Raw genomic sequence first — 18,545 nt, 5'->3', positions numbered from 1 at the left:
GCTGTCCCACAGAGGGGATGGGTGTGTTCCGAGCCACCTTAGGGCTAGGGGTGGCAGGGCCTTCACAGGGGCATGCAGAGGCACAGGGAGTGTACCAGCCTAGGAGTGGAGGTGGGCAGAGGAGAATGAGCAGGCGCAGAGGCACTCAGTGGGCAGACCCAATAGCTGTCTACTGTTTATTATTTACTTATTTGTTACTGGGGATTAAACTCAGGGGCTCTTTACTATTGAACTACATCATAGCCCTTTTTGAGACAGGGTCCTGCCCAGGCAAGCCCTGAACTTGATCCTAATGCCTCCGTCTCCCAAGTAGCTAGATTATAGGTGTGCACCATCATGCTTGGCAGTCCACTTTTTCTTAAGCACCTACTGGGGGCCAGGCCCTGGTGGGGCCTTCTTGCTCCTATGCCACCGCCAGCCTCAACAACACTGTGAGGTAGGTGTTTTACTAAGCAGTGAGTGCATGGCTGGAGCTACTCAGCGCTGTGGACACGCTGGTGCTGGATGAGCTTGGTGCTTTGGTGGAAGCGACGGCCGCAGTCCTGGCAAGCAAAGGGCTTCTCTCGCCGGTGGGTGCGAAGGTGCTGTGTGAGTGTGGGCCGCTGGCGGAAGGCCTTGCCACACTCGGGGCACGCATAGGGTCGCTCCCCGGTGTGGATGCGCCGGTGCTGGGTGAGGTTGGCGTGCTGCCGGAAGCTCTGGCCACACTCGGGGCAGGCGAAGGGCCGCTCGCCCGTGTGGATGCGCTGGTGCTCAGTGAGCCGTGAGACTTGCGTGAAACCCAGGCCGCACTCGCCGCAGTGGTAGGGTTTCTCGCCAGTGTGTGTCCTCTGGTGGCGTGTGAGCTTTAGACGCTGGCTGAAGCGCTGGCCACACTCCGGACAGCCAAAGGGCTTCTCACCTGTGTGCACGCGCAAGTGCTGTGTGAGCGTGGGCCTCTGGCGGAAAGTCTTGCCGCACTCTGCGCAGGCGAAGGGCCGCTCTCCCGTGTGGATGCGCCGATGCTGCGTGAGGTTGGAGCGCTGTCGGAAGCTCTGGCCACACTCAGTGCAGGCAAAGGGTCGCTCTCCGCTGTGCACGCGCCGGTGCTGCAGCAGCACCGAGCGGCGGCCAAAGCGCTCGCCGCACTCTACGCAGCCGAAGGACTTATCACCTGTGTGCACTGCCTGGTGCTCTAGTAGCACCGCGCGCCGCGTGAAACTCTCACAACATTCACTGCACGGAAAAGGACCCGGTGGCTCTGGTGCGCCAGGAGGGGCGGGGGGTGCAGAGCCTGGGCCTGGGGGGTCACCATGGATGCGCTGGTGCTGCAGCAGGTTGGAGCGCTGCCGGAAGCTCTGGCCGCACTCGGCACAGCGAAAGGGCTGCTCCCCAGTGTGCACTCGCCGGTGCTCCTCCAGCCGCGCGCTGCGCACGAAGCCCTGGCCACAGTCGCAGCACACGAATGGCCGCTCCTCGGTGTGCGTGAGTTGGTGGCGGAGCAGGTGCGAACTGCGACTGAAGCTTCTGCCACACTCGCCACACACAAACGGTCGCTCGCCTGTGTGGATCTTCTGGTGCCTCAGTAGGTTGCTGCGCTGGCTGAATACCTTGCCGCACACGTCGCAACGGCCGCCCCGCGCTGCCCCAGCCCCAGTGCTGGGGCGGCCTCGTCCCCGGCTGCGGCCCCTTGGGGTGCGCCAGCGGGCAGCAACTAGTGCAGGTCCCATGCCGGGCCGGACAGCCTCTATAGTGGGGTCCAGCTCACTTCCTGGGTCACTGGGGAGCACAACTGCATGCACAAAGCCACCTTCGTGGGAGGGAGAGTCTATTCGGCTGGAGAGACTGGCCGCGCCCATATCCCAGGGGACACGGAGGTGGTTGCTCACAGTACCTGGCTCTGTGGAGACGCTGTCCATCTGGAGCGCAAACCCTGCACAAGAGGGACCCACTCATTCATGAGAGTGCCCTCTGTGCCCAGACCCACTTCAGCCCTGGGCATACAGTATGAATTAGAAGAGGCTTGAAACAGACCAAAGGAGCAGATAGGTGGCAAGGCGGGAGCAGGGATTCTATCCGTGTAGGTTTCCCCTAGGTGACAATGGGACAGAGCCCAGAATGAGAAGAGACTGGGCTATGTGAAAAGGCTTTCGTGGCTTGACTTAAGCAGGAAAAAAACAGCCTGGTTCTGGAAAGGCTCTAGGGCAACAGTGGGGCAGGCAGCCTTTGCACTGTCTGGGTAGACAGTAATGGGCTCTGCCATGCAGAGATTGGGTGGGTCTGAGGAAGGCTGGAGGCAGCGCCCACAGGAAAGGATGGGGGATGGTGGTGCAGGAAGACAAGCTCCTAGACTTTGGTCCTGGAATTGGATGTGTCTGACTTGAGTTGCCTGTGGCACACAGGAGGAATAGACTTCATGCAGGCTTTGGTGAAACATGAGCCTGGTGTATACACAGGTCATACAGAGCCCTGTGCCTGCATTTGATTAACAGAGGCCTGTCTTGTGGAGGAGAGAAGTAGACCCCAGCCAGGCTGTGAACAATCCAGAGATAAGACACTGAATGGGGAAGGAGATGTCAGCAAAGGCAACTGAGAAGCATGAGCTGGAAAGAAGGGAATCCTGGAGGTTAAATACAGAAGACTGAGAGTGGTGAGCATTATAGTGTGTGATGGAAAATCAATAAGCCCTCAAATAAACATCAGTTGTATTAGAAGTATCAAAGGAAATTAACAAAAAACAATACGGAGTCAAAATAATGGGAAACTGAAAAACTCTCCAGAGGCAAAGGGCTGATTAATTTCTTCGGTAAAGAGCTTCAATAAATCAACAAAAAAGACTAATGACTTGACACATGGTCAAAGGATGTGAAGAAACCCCATAAAACAAGTATCCTCTAAGAAAAATGCACAGTAGGGCTGAACTCATTCACCATTCCCACATTCTCAATGCAGGGGCTCAAGTGTTCACATGCATGACTGGTGAGCATAAACGGGAAGCCACTAAAAAACGGCCTCAAAACAGTAAATGTACCACCTTTTGCCCTAGTAATTCTATTTTCCGACATTTCTCCAACAGTTGCATTCCTATCTGTGTTAAAAGTGGCTAGTCTCTCCAGCCTAAGGTTTTTCAGAGTTAATGAAAAGCAGCCCAAAGGAATGCCAGTAAGAACCTGGATGGTGTGTCCACAGTAAGCCATAGCGCATACTTCTATGTGCATTCAAAGTCCTAGGGTGCCCCCTGCTGTTTGTTGAAGTGGGCAATGCCAGGTGTGGAACAGGTGGAAATAAGCCATATGTGAGTTTTTTCTTTTCTCTCTTCCCTTTCCCTTTCTTTTTTCTTTTGTACTAGGGATTGAATCCTGGGACACTTTAACATTGAGCTACATCCCCAGCCCCCCCCCCCTTCCTTTTTTTTTTTGGTACCAGGGATTGAACTCAGGGGCATTTGACCATTGAGCCACATCCCCCGAGCCTTATTTTATATTTTATTTAGAGACAAGGTCTCACTGAGTTGCTTAGTGCCTCACTTTTGCAGAGGCTGACTTTGAACTTGTGATCCTCCTGCCTCAGCCTCTCGAGCTGCTGGGATTACAGACATGTGACACTGTGCTTGGCCATCCCCAGACCTTTTCGAGACAGGGTTTCACTAAATTGCCCAGGTTGTTCTTGAACTTGCAATCCTCTAGTCTCCCAAGTCAGTGAGATTATAGGTGTGTTCCACCACAACTGGCCATATGTTTTTAAATTTTTTTCTTTTTCCCACATGTGTTTTAAAGAAGGAAAATGAACATATGTCTGTATAGTCATGTGTTGCTTAACTATGTTTCTCAGAATGGTTCTGAGAAGTATTGCGTGGTTTTGTTGTGTAAATATCAGAGTGATGGCTATGATGTCAGTAGGAATATAATATATTTTTTTTTTCTGTGTGTGTGTGCTTGCATTTTGGGGGTTGAATTGAGGGCATCATGCATGCTAAGCACATGCTCTACCACTGAGCTACTTTCCTAACTCCAGTAAGCAATATAGCCTTATAAGACCACCACTGGATTTGTGGACCAGGTTGCCCAAGATCACTATGTGGCATATGACAATATATGTATCCTACACATACAGAAACTTTCTGGAAGAAACTGGTAATGTTGGCTGTTGGGAAGCAGTCTTCTGAATGTTCTTTTGGACCTTTTGAATTTTCTAATACGTGACTGCATTATCTATTCAAAGTATTCTCATGACGATAACATTAAAAAGAAGACTGGCTAAGGGGATAAATCAGTGGTAGAGTTCATGCTTAGCATGGGCAAGAGCCAGGCTTCCTCAGGCAGCTGGGGTTGTGGAAATGGGTTGGATTAGCTGTCTACTCACCAACCTGGCCAAGAATGAGCTGCTTGCTTCTGGCTGGGTTGCAGGCAGAGGTGTCTGTACTGAATGGTCCAGGTCCCAGATGATCCTTCTACTTCAAGGTTATGATGGGCCCTTTAGCAGCCCCACACCTACGATGAGGCTTACAGTAGGGGAAACAAGAAGCTCCCAGAACTTCAGAGGGCAGGCTGTCAATAACCCAGCCAGTGGGAGACTTCACACCTGAAGATATAGCTAACTGGCCTGCCTGCAAAGGATACTATGAGTATTTCCAAATCCTCAAAAGGAGGCATCAGCATCCATGACACAAGGACATTATAAATAAAGAGTGAGTTAGAATCCTTATTTATTGATTTATTTTCTGATTCTGGGGATTGAACCCAGGGGTGCTTAACCTCTGAGCCACATCCCTAGACTTTTAAATTTTTTAAAATTTTGACACAGGGTCCCACTAAATTGCTAAGGGCCTTGCCAAGTTGCTGAGGATGGCCTTGAAATTTTGATCCTCCTGCCTGTAATCATTGGGATGATAGGCATGCACCACCATGCCCAGCTAGAATCCTAGCTGATAAAAAAAATAACAGCAGAAGCTGGGCACAGTGGTACGTGCCTCTAATTCCAGACACTAGGGAGGCTGAGGCAGGAAGATCGCAAGTCTTGGCAACTTAAGTTCTTTTTGTTTTAGCTTTATTTATCCCAATTTGGTACTGGGGATTGAACCCAGGGCATTTAACCCCTAAGCCACATTCCCCAGCCCTTTTTTTTTTTTTTTTTTTTAAAGACAGCCTTTTTTTTTTTTTTTTTTAGAGAGAGAGAGAATTTTAATATTTATTTTTTTTTAGTTATCGGCAGACACAACATCTTTGTTTGTATGTGGTGCTGAGGATCGAACCTGGGCCGCACGCATGCCAGGCGAGCGCGCTACCGCTTGAGCCACATCCCCAGCCCCTCCCCAGCCCTTTTTTAAATATTTTATTTAGAGACAGGGTCTCTCTAAGTTGTTAAGTGCTTCGCTAAATTGCTAAGGCTGGCTTTGAACTTGTGATCCTCCTGCCTCAGCCTTTGAGCTTTTAAAAAAATTTTGAGAAGGCAATTTTAAGTTGCCAAGGCTGTCCTCAAACTTGTAGTCCTCCTGTCTTAGCTTCCGAGTTGCTAGGATTACAAGCACATGCCACCACTGTGCCTGCCTATTTTAGCTTTATTTTATTTTATTTATTTTTTAAAAAATGTTTATTTTTGAGTTGTAGTTGGACACAATACCTTTATTTCACTGATTTACTTTTATGTGGTGCTGAGGATTGAACCCAGGTCTCACACATGCGAGGCGAGTGCTCTACCACTGAGCCACAACCCCAACCTTATTTTTTTTAAAGACAAGAGAGAAGTAAACAAACATTTGACATTTTCTGCTCTGGAAAAATGGGAAAATGGTAACTGCTGCAGACTGGAAAAGGTAAACACTAAACTAGCAGTGAGAAAGATGAGATGTTGGAAAAAACCACACTGGTTTACTCCAAAGAAGCTTCTAAAAGCTCTGGAGTTGGAGATACCAGGTACTTATGGCTATAGGTGAATGAGTGGGGCAATCATGTTGCTGCTACGGACTGTCTGCACAGATTCTGGCCAACAGTATGCACTGCTGTGACTGTTTACTGGAAAGTGGGAGGACCACACTGAGAAAGGCAGAAGGATTAAGTGCTAGGACATCATCTTCTCCACAAGCATGTAGGCAGGAGGCTGAATGGGGACTCGGGAAGAAACTAAGGATGCTCATAGCAGGGAGTAGCCCAACCAGACTGTCCTGTGGATTTCTTAATGCATCTACTCATACTCCAGTCACTTAATCATACCCCCAAAAGGTGGATCTTCTTGATGGAGTAAGTCCCCATGTTCCTCTCAGCCCTGTTTGCTACAACCCATGAGCCCCTCACCCTCTTGCTCAGAGCTCCTGGCTAAATCTGTGTCCTCCCTATCTTACATGTAAACAAACAATTTGGAAGGGAAAGAGACTATATTGAGAAAAGAAAGCTTTAAAAAAGAAGTTATTGCTGTCCTCACAGAAATAAAGGAAGATGTTACAACTGATGGAACAATAGGAAGCAACTATAAAAATGAACAATTCAGAGAATGAAAACACTTTTAGAGATTAAAAGTTTTCTAACAGAAATGGAAATGTAACAGAATATATAGAAGATATAAGTAAGAAAATTTCACAAGTAGAGTGGAAATGCACAAGGATGGAAGACTGGAGTGAAGAGATAAGAATATCACACAAGGAAGCAAACCAAGGAAGAGGGGGACTTGGGGTGACTGGGAAGGCTCCTGGTCTGTCCTTGCTGGGTCCCTGTACTGTGTGAAGGTCTCTCCTGCCCTGTCTGTAGCCTGCTATTCGCCCTGATGCTAGGACAGCAGGAGGCAAGCTTTGAGTCTGCAACTCACCTAGGATTCCAGGACTGGAAGGGGATGTGGGTGTGGGAACACAGACTCCACTCTCAGCAGGTTTCATGGTGTTAAGGAGCAGAAGTTAGAGGAACTGTGGGGTTGGTGAGGGCAGAAGATGCTATAGGAGGTTGAACACTGGAGAGGACAGTCTAGAGAATGGGGAAGGGAGACCTTGGAGAGGGCTGCCTGAGTACAGCAAGGAGTGGGGCTGATGGATATGGTGGACCATGAGGAGGACCCAGCCCCACCATGTCTTGTCTCACTTACCTGGGGAGAAGATGCCCCCAGTTTCATCATGCCACAGAGCCCCAGGGTGCTCCCTCCATGAGGGCCCTTCAGGCCCAGTCTCACTCTGAGGATAGGCATGGTCCAGCGCTGTCCCATAGGCCTGAAACCACAGGGTTCACTGTTCATCTGTGCCCACAGGGCTTGGGGAGGGACCTGACACCCACCCACTGAGGCTTCTAGGGCAGAGACTGGGTCATGTCCTGTGCAGGGCTCACCTGAGCCTCCTTAGGTAAGAGGGCGGGTACAGCCTTTTGGGCAGCAGGTAGAGGCCCAGACTCCAGGTACTCTAGGGAGAAAGAGTGGGGTGAGGTAGCCTAAGGGATTTCCCACCCCGCTGCCCTTCTTGACGGTATGACAGGTGCCAGGTTCTAGGCAGAGGAGGGCCTAGACATAGGCTTGGGTGGGGGAGGGCAGGGCAGCTGAGGGCCTGCCTGGGAGTAGGGTGAACAGGGCACCCTAGAAAGCCAGTGGTGGAGCTGCAGTGGGATAAGGTGGGCTCAGGTCTGTGACTTTGTACCCCTGTGTACAAAGGTAGGACGGTCATCTGTGTGTGTGTGAGGGGGTGCTGTACAAGGTCCACATAGGAATGGTGGAGTGTAGGTGGCTGGCTCAGGTACTCTCCCTGGGAGGTGAATGGGGAGGCACATCATTATATGTCAGCACACTCACCTATATATGAGCCTGATCCCCAGCCACTCTCAGTGGACCTCACTGGGGAGTGAATCCACATTTTCTCTCACAGGGAAACCCCAAAAGTCTGCTCCATGCTGGGGGACAGTTGTGGAAATGAGCTATGGCAGTCAGGCTTGGCTTGTTAGATAGTCACAGTGCTGGCTATGCTGGAGGGGAACTTGATTTGGTGGGAGGTGGGGGCCAGTGGCATATGGGAACCACTCCATCTAGTAGAGACCTGGCCAAGTAGACTTCAGACTTCTCAGGCCAGGAACAACCCCCCCACCCCATTTGTCCACCCTGCCTGGCCTCACCTGGATGCTCGGTAACCTCTGGCTCCTCTTTCACTTGAAGGCCCAGTGGCAATTCCTGCACTGTTCCAGGGGGCATCTCAGGCCCAGGTTCTGGAGGTTGAGGCTTGGTTTGAGGTAGAGGCTGGAAACTGGGGGCCTCCATCTTCTCTGATAGGACCTCCTGGCCCTGCACCTGGACTGTGACCTGGGGAGATGCCCCTATTAAGTAGAGTGGGATTGGGCACAACCTGGGGTTCATGGGCACCCATTCCATTACAGGACCCCCAGAGGTCTGTCTAGTCTATATATACTGACTAGATCCTCCAAGGGTCTACCTCCCCTAGGACCTGAGCAGGGAGGAAAAGCACAATGCACAGATGCTCTCTTATTACACTCAGGGCTGCCTGGTACCCTCTCTCTTTTCCTTTACCCTGCAGCCCATGTAGCCATGTGACTCCAGGTGATGCAGGAATGACCTGGTGAGAATACACCCTGTCCTGAGCAGCCTCCCCCAGGTGGCCACTTCCTGACCATGAGGGGCAGGGTGTGTCTGGACAAGCATAGCACCCTAAGATGAGGCAGAGCTGGACAGTGCTTCAACCCTGACCCTCCATTCAAGGTCACTGACTCACCCATCTCCGAGGCCCGCCCAGTTCCCAGCGAAGCCTGTCGACCAAGGTGGCAGCCTCTTCAGGGTTACCTGGCCGCTGTTCCTGTACATGGGCCTGGATCTCAGGGGGCAGTGCACCCAGGAACTGTTCCAGCACCAAGAGCTCCAGCATCTGCTCCTTAGAGTGCACTTCTGGCTGTAACCACTGGCGACACAGCTCGCGGAGCTGGGCCAGGGCTTCTCTTGGACCCATTGCCTCCTCATAGCGGAAGCACCGGAAGCGTAGGTGTGCAGCCTCAGGGCCTGGATCCCACAAGGTAGCTTCCCCCTCCTCCTCAGAGTCCTCTAGCTTCACCATGACAGGCTCCTCGTCTTCTCGGGGGGTGTGTCCTGGGGAGCCCAGCACAGTGGGTCTCATCAGGAGTACCAGGTCACGTCTCCCAGGCCAGTATCTGTCCCTAGGGAAGTAACAGGATGAGCCTGGTGCAATAACAGACAGTGGCAGTGGACACTTATTGAGTACCTACTGTATGCTGTGTTGTTTGATCCTCAGACCTGCTCCACCTGGAAGGCAGATGAGGAAACTGAGGCACAACAGGCAGATCACTCTCCAGGGACCCGTAGGGCTGGAAGCCCTGGTGAGCCACTTGTTTCCCAGGCCCTCTCTCTTGCTGGGCCTGTGCAGAACCTCTGGTAGCCCCCCTCCCAAAACAGCCTGCTTCTTAAGCCTAGAAAACACCTCCTCTCTACCCAAATCGTGCCTTTCTTCTTCATTTTATTTTAGTTGTTGGTACTGGGAATTGAACCCAGGATTGCTCACTGAGCTACCTCCCAAGTCCTTTTTAAAATTTTCTTGAGAAAGGATCTTGCTAAGTTGCTAAGACTGTCTTTGCACTTGCAGTCTCTCGGCTTCAGGAGTCACTGGGATTTCAGGTATACACCACTGTGCCAAATAACCCTGCCCTCCTTCTACACAATCAACCCTTTCCTGCCTGCAGTTCTCCTTCTACGTGGTGGATGGCCTCTATGCCACTTGCCACCTAGGCATCAACACCACTGCTTCCTACTCCACTTGACCCAAAGCCAGCCCCTCACTACTGTCTACTCTCCCACTCAGTCTCTCTCAGATTTGCCCCTTTACTAGGGCCCCAACATCATTCCTCTTTTGTTTGGTCCCAGGCGGCAGCCTTGCTCCACCTGGTCCCCTATCTCAATCTATTCAGTCACTTTTGTGTGTCACAGCTCCCAGGCAGCACCCCTCTCCTATTCAGCCCTATCATCAGAGCCCAACTCAACACAAAACACAATACTCCATTCTCAGCACCCTGATTTAAGTGGGGTTGGAGGTGAAGGGGGAATTTAGGAAGGCCCGCAAAAGCCCCCAGGCCACGGACCAGGAGAATGAAAGGATGGACCAAGATTCTGATTTCGCTCATTTCAGGTCCCTGTGCCTCTCAGAACCGCAGTTTCCCCATCTGCAAATGGGGCTGGCTTCCCCGCTGGAGATGCTCCTTTTGCAGCTGGGGTTCTGTGAAAATCTGAGTTTATTAATGGGTTGTTGTCCCAGCCATGCCCTGTGGGTGGCATAGATTTCGAGGATCGCCTGATCCCGTGGGCCAAATCTCTGCTTCTTAAGAGTTCCAAGTAAACCTGAGACCCTTACAGAAACTTGGGTCTTCTGGGAGCCGGTAAGTCCCTGGGAAATACATTTCCCAGCAGTCGAGGCGGGCAACATCCTCTCTGGGATGCCCAGGCAGGTCCTGGCGCCGCCATGGCAACCGGGAGCGAGGCTCCCAGAGCCTGTCGCAAAGAACGGTGATTGACAGGCCTCCGCGCAGGGGCCGTCCGAGGGAGGGCTCGGACGTCTGCCCCGCTCTCCCGGTCTCGGTCGACGTCTAGGACCCCCGAGTCCAGGCCACCGCCCCGGTCTCCTCCCGAGCCTTCCAGGTTGAGAGACCCCACCCCCCCTCACCTCAGCGCTCAGCGGGCCGCTCCCGCGTTCCCGAGCATGCGCACTTGCCGTCCACCCCGTCCCCGGCGAGACTACGTCTCCCAGAATGCTCCGCGCACAGCTCGAGCCTTCCTTGCCCTTCCTCCACCCTCGCCTCCGTTTCTACTCCCTCTTCCCGTCCCCTGGGGATAGTGGTGGCCGCAATAATGAAGTCGCACTCCTGGCCGTCTCTTCCCACACTCTCCGCCTCGAATCCAGGCGTCCGGCCTCCGCTGACGTGCGTAAGCTTCTCTGGGGGCAACGGACGGCAGTACCGCCTTCCAGATCGCGCATGCCCCCTACCACATTTTCGTCAATTCTCTATGGGCCCTCCCTGGATTTGCAGGGTTCTGCACCAATCACGGCCTCACTAGGACGCCGTCAGCCTCTCCGTTTCCAAGGCAACCCCCTGCCGGGAGGGCCTTCCCGCCGCCCCCCCACCCCGGACCTCTGAATGGAGAGAGGCTCAGTGCGGTGTTTTCTGGGAGATGTAGTTGGCAGGGCCCCATGTGCGCGTGCGCAGCGTCGGGAGGCTCCTTGGTACTCTTGGGTGGTGGGTGGGCCCGAGAGTCTCCATAGTAACCAGGGATCCACCTGGCCATCTCCAGGGCAACAGCCCGAGCAGCAGGCTTTTGAAAGGCCTTGAAGCTGGTGGGATGAGAATTTAGGAGCCGACTGGGGCCGGGAGTTGACGAGGGTGAGAGAGGAGAGACAGACACACAGATGCAGGGACAGGGAAGCGAGACCCAGAGACTGTGCGGACAGATTCTTGACTTGAGCAGAGACAGTGAAAGTAAGTAAACAGCAAAATCCATGTGATTAAAAGAGGGATTTCACCTAATTAGAGAGGGTCAGAGAGTCAGAACTGTTGCCTAGAGGCAGAAAGATCAGAAACGGATGGACGAGAGAGAGAGAGAGAGAGAGAGAGAGAGAGAGAGAGAGAGAGAGGAGAGACAAGAATAACGGACTGTAAGAAACACGCTCGCTCACCTGTTCAAGCCCAAAGAAAGGACTAAGAGACACAAGATATAGCAAAAAGCGACAATTCTGCAAGGTCGGGAATCTGTGGGAGCAGGCACACCCCAGAGCCATTACAATTGGCATTTTATCCTGTAGAGCTCAAAGTTCTTTCTCCCACTTCCTCAGTGGCTGAATACTATGGGGTACACAATCTTCCAGAACTTTGCCTAGGTTTTACTGTTGTCTATTGGATTATTTAAATAAAAATACCTTTAGTCGTTCTTCCCACCTTCCTTTGTTTTTAGTGGGCCGAAAGCCTTTCTGGGATTGGGTGCATTTTGGCACCTATGAAGTTTATTTTTGTTGGCCAGGCAGGCCCCTTACTTCACACCTCCTGTTTGTCAAGGGGCTGTGAATTTTTCATTCTGGTGTTGCCTGCTTGTAACTTTCTACTCCCCCCTTCAACTGCCTTACATCCCAATTTTATATTTAACGCTAAATACTATATTCTGAAAATGGACCACTGGACTTCCTCTTTTACATCCTGGGGAACGGGGTGGGGAGAAACAGTGATTGAAATCAAATTCATTGCATGTATGGTTTTTGTCTAAATGAACTCAACTACCATGTATAGATATAATGCTCTAAAAAAAAAGTGCAGACATCCAGACTCAAGAGATGTACAGGAGTACAGAGGTAAGACAGAAGACATGGGAAGAAATTAGAGATACAGTAAGATGGATTGACAGTTTTCAAAGACTGGGAAAAAGATGATAGCAAGAAGAGATGGAGAAATCAGGTACTGCAGGAAGCTGAGGCAGGAGGATCACAAGTTTGAGGCCAGCCTCAGCAATTTAGTGAGGCCCTAAGCAGTTTAAGGAGACCCTGTATCAAAAAACAAAATAAAAAGGGCTGTGGATATACCTCAGTGGTAAAGCGCCTCTGGGTTCAATCCCCAGTACAAAACAAACAGAAAAACAAAACAAAACAAAAAAAAAAAAAGGGAGAGTTGGTTTTTAGGAAAATTTATCTAAAACTTGATAATAAGGCAAAAAGTTGACTGGAAGTCGTAAATTCCCTAGCATTGTCTACTTAGCCCATTTTTAGACTCCCTAAACACAGCAACCCTTCAATTAACTACTTTTGGTCAAGGTCCAGGGGTGGTTTATTAGAGACTTACTTGTAAAAGGCTGAAAGACTGCTGATGCTTTCTGTCCAGTGTATTGCTGGCTAGGTCACTAAGAAGTTTTGCATCTGACTTTGGGCTTTTATGTCAGTATTGGGACCCCTGGTTCCTCTGTGAGGTACATGAGTTTCTGACACATGCTTCCTGAGAGTTGTTTGTAATTTAAAAAAATTATAATGGGGGAGTAGGGGTGGGGCAGGGGTGTTGAGACCTTGCCTTTTGGCTGTCTTGCCTCCTTCCCTCTAGAAACAAAAAAAGCCCCTTCTCCCAGAGTATATACACACATTGACATTCTGAAGGGAGCCCATTCTGGAAGGACAGCCAGAGAGGAAAAACAGGCAAAAGCCAGAGGGAAAGGAGGCAGGAAGGCCAGAGTGGCTGGCTGCACCACCCAATCCTCCTGGGCTGATGGCTCCCCTGCTCAGCCACCAATGCAGGTATCTTCCTGGCGGCTGTGGGCTCCTGGCTCCTGGGTTCTGCGAGATGCCATTTCCACTCATATCTTGCATGTCAAGAGGGCTTGGGAAGCCACTCCGGAGAGGGAGAGGGGAAATGAGCAAAATTAAAATTGTGGGTGAGCAGGTCAAGGCATGGATACAGGAGACAGAAGGACTGGGGCCCCTTTCAGGTGTTACTGAAAACTCTATCCTAGTCCCTAAAACCAATCCAATAATGAGGACACAGTTTTGAGAAAAAAGGAAAAATAAGTTTTATTGATTTTCTAGCAAAGGCAAAACACAGGAACTCCTGTTCCAGATGCTTGATTCTGCCTCTTGGGAAAGAGATGGCATATATATATATATATATATATATATATATATATATATATATATATATATATATCTCACGTATTGAATGTAGGGTCACTTAATCACTGAGCCACATCCTAACCCTTTAAAAATGTATTAATTTTATTTTGAGACAGGATCTCATTAAGTTGCTTAGGGCCTTGCTAAATTGCTGAGACTGGCTTTAATGATCTTTCTGCCTTAGCCTTCAAAATTGCTGGATTGCAGACATGCACCACCAAGTACTGCAACAGAGGGATTTTTAAAGAGATGATTCAAAGGCTACATTCTAGGTGTGCCCTGTTAGGGGTTGTAATTCACTTGTAGACTTGGGAGACTTTTTTTTTTTTTTTTTTTTGTACTGGGGATTGAACTCAGGAGCATTCAACTGCTGAGCCACATCCCCAGCCCTATTTTGTATTTTATTTAGAGACAGGTCTTACTGAGTTTCTTAATGCCTCACTGTTGCTGAAGGAGACAGTCATTTTTTAGATCTTATTGTGCCATCCCTGAAGTCTGAATCACTCCATTCCTGTGGTACAGGTTTGCTCAAGGACAGATAATGTGGCCTAGTATGGGAAGAAGTTTAGGGAGAGGGAGAGGGAGAAAACAAAACAAAACAAAAACATATCAGTTTAAAAGTAAGCCACAGAGACAGAAGCAGCAAGGGTCATGTCCTAAGCATGAAATGGACCCCTGTTACACAGGCAGGAGCCTTTCCCTGCCTTCCCAGGCTCCTGACCCTGGGGATTTGTCCTTGGCGCCCTAGCCAGTCCACCAACAGACCATTCAAGCACTCCTTTAAATTTGTAATGGTGATTGTGGCAAATTCCTGTAATCCCAGCCACTTGGAAGACTGAGGCAGGAGGATTACAAGTTTGAGGCTAGCTTTAGCAACTCAGTGAGACCCTGTCTCAAAATAAAATAAGAAAGAAGGCTAGGTATGTAGCTTTGTAGTAGACTGCCGCTGGATTCTATACCAGTAACACGGGATAGGGGAGGACCTAATGTTTTGATCAGCTGCTAGGGTCACATTGTTCAGAATGCAAAAGGAACAGTGTGGGAAGTGGCCTCCCACCACTCTCTGTACTTCAGGGTCTGGAGACACAACAGAGGGCTCAGTTAAATACAAGGGGTAGGGCCTTTCTGATAAGTCATAGTTGAACAGACACCTGTAGAAGATGGGGGAACAAGCTATGTAGATAACGGGGAAGAACTCTGCCTAGAGATGTGGTCTAGAGTGAGTGAAAGAGAGAAGGAGGCTTTGATGCCACAAGGAACCCAGTGAAACTGTGACATTTACCCCCAGAGTTGGGAGGCCTGGGAGGACCCTACCAGAGGATGGACAGGATCTGGCTTCAGTCTTACTTCATTACTCTGTCATGTAGAGGACTGTCATTCTTCTCTCACACCACATACTCTAAGCTTTTCAGGAGGTTACCTTCTGTGTTAAATTTCTAATGATTGCTATAACAAATTACTATAAATTTAGTGTTTTAAAACCACACAGCTTTCTCATCTTAGTGTCTTGGCAGTCAGAATATTGAAATGGATTTCACTAAACCAAAATCAAGCTATCAGCAAGGCTACTTCCTTGAGGATCTAGGCTTCATTGGTCAAATATTTCTGGGTATCTTATTAGCACTCCTGTGATTACATTTAGGGGCCACCTGGATAACCCAAGATAATCTACTTAATTTGGGATTACTAATTTACAAAGTTTCTTTTACCATGTAAAGTAATTAATAGGTTTCTGGAATTAGGAGTGTGGACATCCTTAGGTGCCCTTCACTGATACTTGATGTCTCTGCATGAGAAGTGTGGAGACAGGTGGCTCACCTGTGTCTTGGAGGTGGGTCAAGCTCTCCCAATTCTCTTTCCCTTAGGGTGGCAAGAGGTTCCTAGACCACCCTACATCAGTGTAAGAAGAAAGCAGAGTCCCCCAGAAGACCTCTTTTAGTGTCATAAGAAGGCTGAGAAGTGAGTTTGTAGTGTTTCTAGTAGGAGAGAGAAGAGGCTGGGTGTGCTGCTGGAGCAGTGGTTGGCAGGGCTGGGTGGTCTGTGAAGAGCATGGGATGGCCAGGTATGTGTCACACATTAAAGTTCATGTGTTGGGGCTGAGGATGTGGCACAAATGGTAGCGCGCTCGCCTAGCATGTGTGAGGCACTGGGTTCGATTCTCAGCACTACATAAAAAATAAAATAAAAATATCGTGTCCACATAAAACTAAAAAATAAATATTAAAAACAGTTCATGTGTTTCCTTCTTACAGGTAGAGGAGGTGGCGAGAGAGGACAAGAGAGGGCAAGAGACTACCACTGTGGGCACAACAGCAGCTCCAGGCAGGGAGAAGACAGCTTGTTGAAGTGTATGGAGCAAGGAGGCAAAATGAAGGCAGCCCCCAACTACAGGTGTCAGAAAAGGCAGTGCCAAGAGGAATCAGAAGTCTATCACAATACATATGAAAGTGGAGGTGCCGCAGAGGTTTGAGGAGGGTGAGAAACTGACAGACTGCCTGGGCCGTGGGGCTGACCATCTGCACTGTTGCCTCCATCCGTGTCAACAAAGGTCGGATCTTGGCCAGTTCTCAGGTGGCCACTCCAGTCAGTGCCAGGCAGCTGACCTGCTGTTGGAGTATGGTGATGAGCCATATGGAGAGCCAGCATGTTGCTTATCCAGGACAAGACACACCAGCTTCTTGCATGGCTTCAATAGAGCAGGGCAATAGTGCTCAGACTGAAAACTTTGGGGCCAGCAATGGCTGGTTTGTCCATTTCAAGATATGCCACGATGACACCCAGGCTGCTGCTTGATAACCCAAAGTTATACACCATCCTGAAGGAGGGCTGCTACTTACCACCCCAGGCCTTCAATGTGGATAAGACAGGCCTGTTCTGGAAGCGGCTGCTTGAGAGGGTGTCTGGGCTGGGCCCAAGACTTCTAAGTATCACCTAACTCTGCTACTGGGTGGCAGTGCTTCTGGTGATTTCAAGCTAAAGCCCCTTGGAGAATCTGCACTCCCTCAAGGGCTGCTGCAAGGCCAGCCTGCCTGTGGTCTGATACTCCAACCACCATGACTGGCTGACTCCTAACATCTTCCAGAAATGGTTCACTGGACCCTTCTGTCCCACCATGGAAAGCTACCATGCCCTACTGCTCCTGGATGGTGTAACTTGCCACCCTCCCTGTACACCTGGGTGACACCTCAGGCATGTTGAGTTCCTACCTAAGAACACCTCAATTTCTATCCAGCTCATGAACGAGGGCATCACTGCTGCCTTCAAGACCTATTACCTGTGCTGCATGCTCAACCAGCCAGTCCAGGAAATAGCTGGTGAGGCCCAACTCTCTGCATAGGAGTTTTGGCACAGCTATACTGTCAAGACCACAGTGCACAATGCTGCTGAGGCCTGGGCAGAACTGCACCCATTACTGTGAACAGGGCTTGGAGGATTGTATCACTGAGCCTGATAGCGTTCCCTGGTTCTGCCATAGCACTACAGTGCTAACCAGCCATGTGGTCGTGCTTGGGGATGTGGCTGAGGCAGATGTCGCCTGCCTCTGCAGGCCCATGGAGAGCTCTCCAGATCCTGCAGGGTCCCCCTGGACTCAGAGGATGGGGATGCCAGCAGCTCTAGGCTGCTCTGGGAGGAGGGGAAAGGCCTATTTTTAACAAGGCCAGAGACAGAGCTCACAGAAGGTGCAGGGATTGAGGAAGTTGGTGTGGTAGTGCTGAGCCATGAGCATCTGGCCCTGGCCCTGTCCTACCTTGTTTCTGGCCTTCAGGTCCTTATAGAGAATGACCCCATTTGGGAGTGCAGTCTGCATGTCTTGGGATGTCCACAGAGCTTTTGCCTGCCTCCAGGAGCTGTACTGACACAGGGGGTGGCAGGTTCAGAAGGTGCATCCTCAGGAGGCCCTGTGGTCGTGGCAGCAAGAATTCAAAGGAAGGGCTGGTGTTGTGGCTCAGAGGTAGAATCACTTGCCTGCCATGCGTGAGGTCCTGGGTTCAATCCTCAGCACCACATAAAAATAAAATAAAGATATTGTGTCCACATATAACTAAAAATAAATAAATAAATATTTAAAAAAAAGAATTCAAAGGAAGCCTATCCTCACTACAGCAGGGGCCTGCAGAAGATGGATGTGTTGGGGACCACAAATCAAGTCAAGATAGCGCCTGGCAGTTTGCCAGGAGGAGTGGTTTGTGAGGCAACACCACGGAGCCATTAAGATGGTGAGGATTCCTTATTGGCTGATTGCTGTATCTGGATGATGCTAACTGAGTCAAGCTGTGTGTAATCAGTTAGGTATATATACCACTGTTGTTCCGTAATAAAGCAGTTCCCGCTTCAACCTTCAAGTTGCTTGTCACCTCCCGGTTATTTTGCCCAGCTGGACCATGGCAAATGGTGGCCCATACAGGGGAACTCCGGGACGCTCGGGGGTAAGTGACAAGGAAAGCTGCCCGTCCCTAGAAATAGATAGGACGGGAGGAAAGCTGCCCATCCCTAGAAATATATAGGGGGGGGGAGGAAAGCTGCTCGCCCCTGAGGAAGCAGATATGGCGAGAGGACGGATGGCCATTTCAAGAAAAAAGAAAAATTGATACAGTGTGTTTTTGTTTTGTGTTATTTTAGTGTATTGTGTTATCTTTACTATAGAAATATGAGATTAGAAGTTAGTAAAAATCAAACTGAAAGGGTGTTAAGTAAATTGCTAAAGGAAGGAGGCACCCCAGTAAAACCAAGAACAGTTAGGGCATACGTTGATAAAAGCCCAGGAACTCTAGTCAGAAAGAGGAAGAAAGTTCAGAAGAGAAAGGACTATCAGGGAAGGAATTACAACAAAAGGCTGTTATTAACCACTTTTGTCACCGGAGGGTGCGTGAGGCGGTGCGGTGGCCGCCGCGTGCGTGAGCCGATCGCAGTGCAGCAGCAGGGACTTTCCAGCCGGCGGCGGCAGCAGGGGTGGCAC

General features: G+C 50.1%; 1 protein-coding gene and 1 long non-coding RNA gene across 4 annotated transcripts; one reads left to right on the top strand and one right to left on the bottom strand.

The window, feature by feature from the left end:
• Positions 1 to 162: 162 nt before the first annotated feature.
• On the bottom strand, positions 163 to 10,783 carry Mzf1 (myeloid zinc finger 1). 3 transcript variants are annotated; one of them, XM_046431158.2, is made up of 6 exons: positions 10,616 to 10,783; positions 8,666 to 9,101; positions 8,055 to 8,238; positions 7,284 to 7,354; positions 7,048 to 7,168; positions 163 to 1,912 (listed from the first exon to the last, which is right to left on the bottom strand). In XM_046431158.2, the coding sequence occupies exons 2-6, from the start codon at positions 9,059 to 9,061 to the stop codon at positions 474 to 476; spliced, it is 2,211 nt and encodes a 736-aa protein (XP_046287114.1). In that variant the 5' UTR covers positions 9,062 to 9,101; positions 10,616 to 10,783; the 3' UTR covers positions 163 to 473. The 3 variants fall into 3 exon arrangements, with proteins under 3 accessions (XP_046287114.1, XP_046287115.1, XP_046287116.1); XM_046431159.2 differs by lacking the exon at positions 10,616 to 10,783 and having other exon boundaries at positions 8,734 to 8,839; XM_046431160.2 differs by lacking the exon at positions 10,616 to 10,783 and having other exon boundaries at positions 8,055 to 8,252; positions 8,666 to 8,789.
• On the top strand, positions 10,736 to 17,931 carry LOC131423690 (uncharacterized). Its single transcript, XR_009225573.1, has 2 exons — positions 10,736 to 10,871; positions 15,841 to 17,931. It is a non-coding gene; the product is annotated as an uncharacterized LOC131423690 (long non-coding RNA).
• Positions 17,932 to 18,545: the final 614 nt, after the last annotated feature.

Source organism: Marmota monax, unplaced genomic scaffold, assembly GCF_021218885.2.
Source record: "Marmota monax isolate L192 unplaced genomic scaffold, Marmota_monax_Labrador192_F-V1.1 WCK01_AAM20220418_F8-fsc00215, whole genome shotgun sequence".
NCBI classification, from domain to species: Eukaryota; Metazoa; Chordata; class Mammalia; order Rodentia; family Sciuridae; genus Marmota; species Marmota monax.
This window is presented reverse-complemented; position numbering and strand designations above follow the sequence as displayed.

Coding starts and splice junctions, on each gene's coding strand:
- Mzf1 (XM_046431158.2), bottom strand. CDS start 9,061: ATGAGACCCACTGTGCTGGGCTCCCCAGGACACACCCCCCGAGAAGAC. Junction 7,355..8,054: donor AGAGGTTACCGAGCATCCAG/GTGAGGCCAGGC, acceptor CTTTCTCCCTAG/AGTACCTGGAGTCTGGGCCT. Junction 1,913..7,047: donor TGGGGGCATCTTCTCCCCAG/GTAAGTGAGACA, acceptor CCTCTTGTGCAG/GGTTTGCGCTCCAGATGGAC.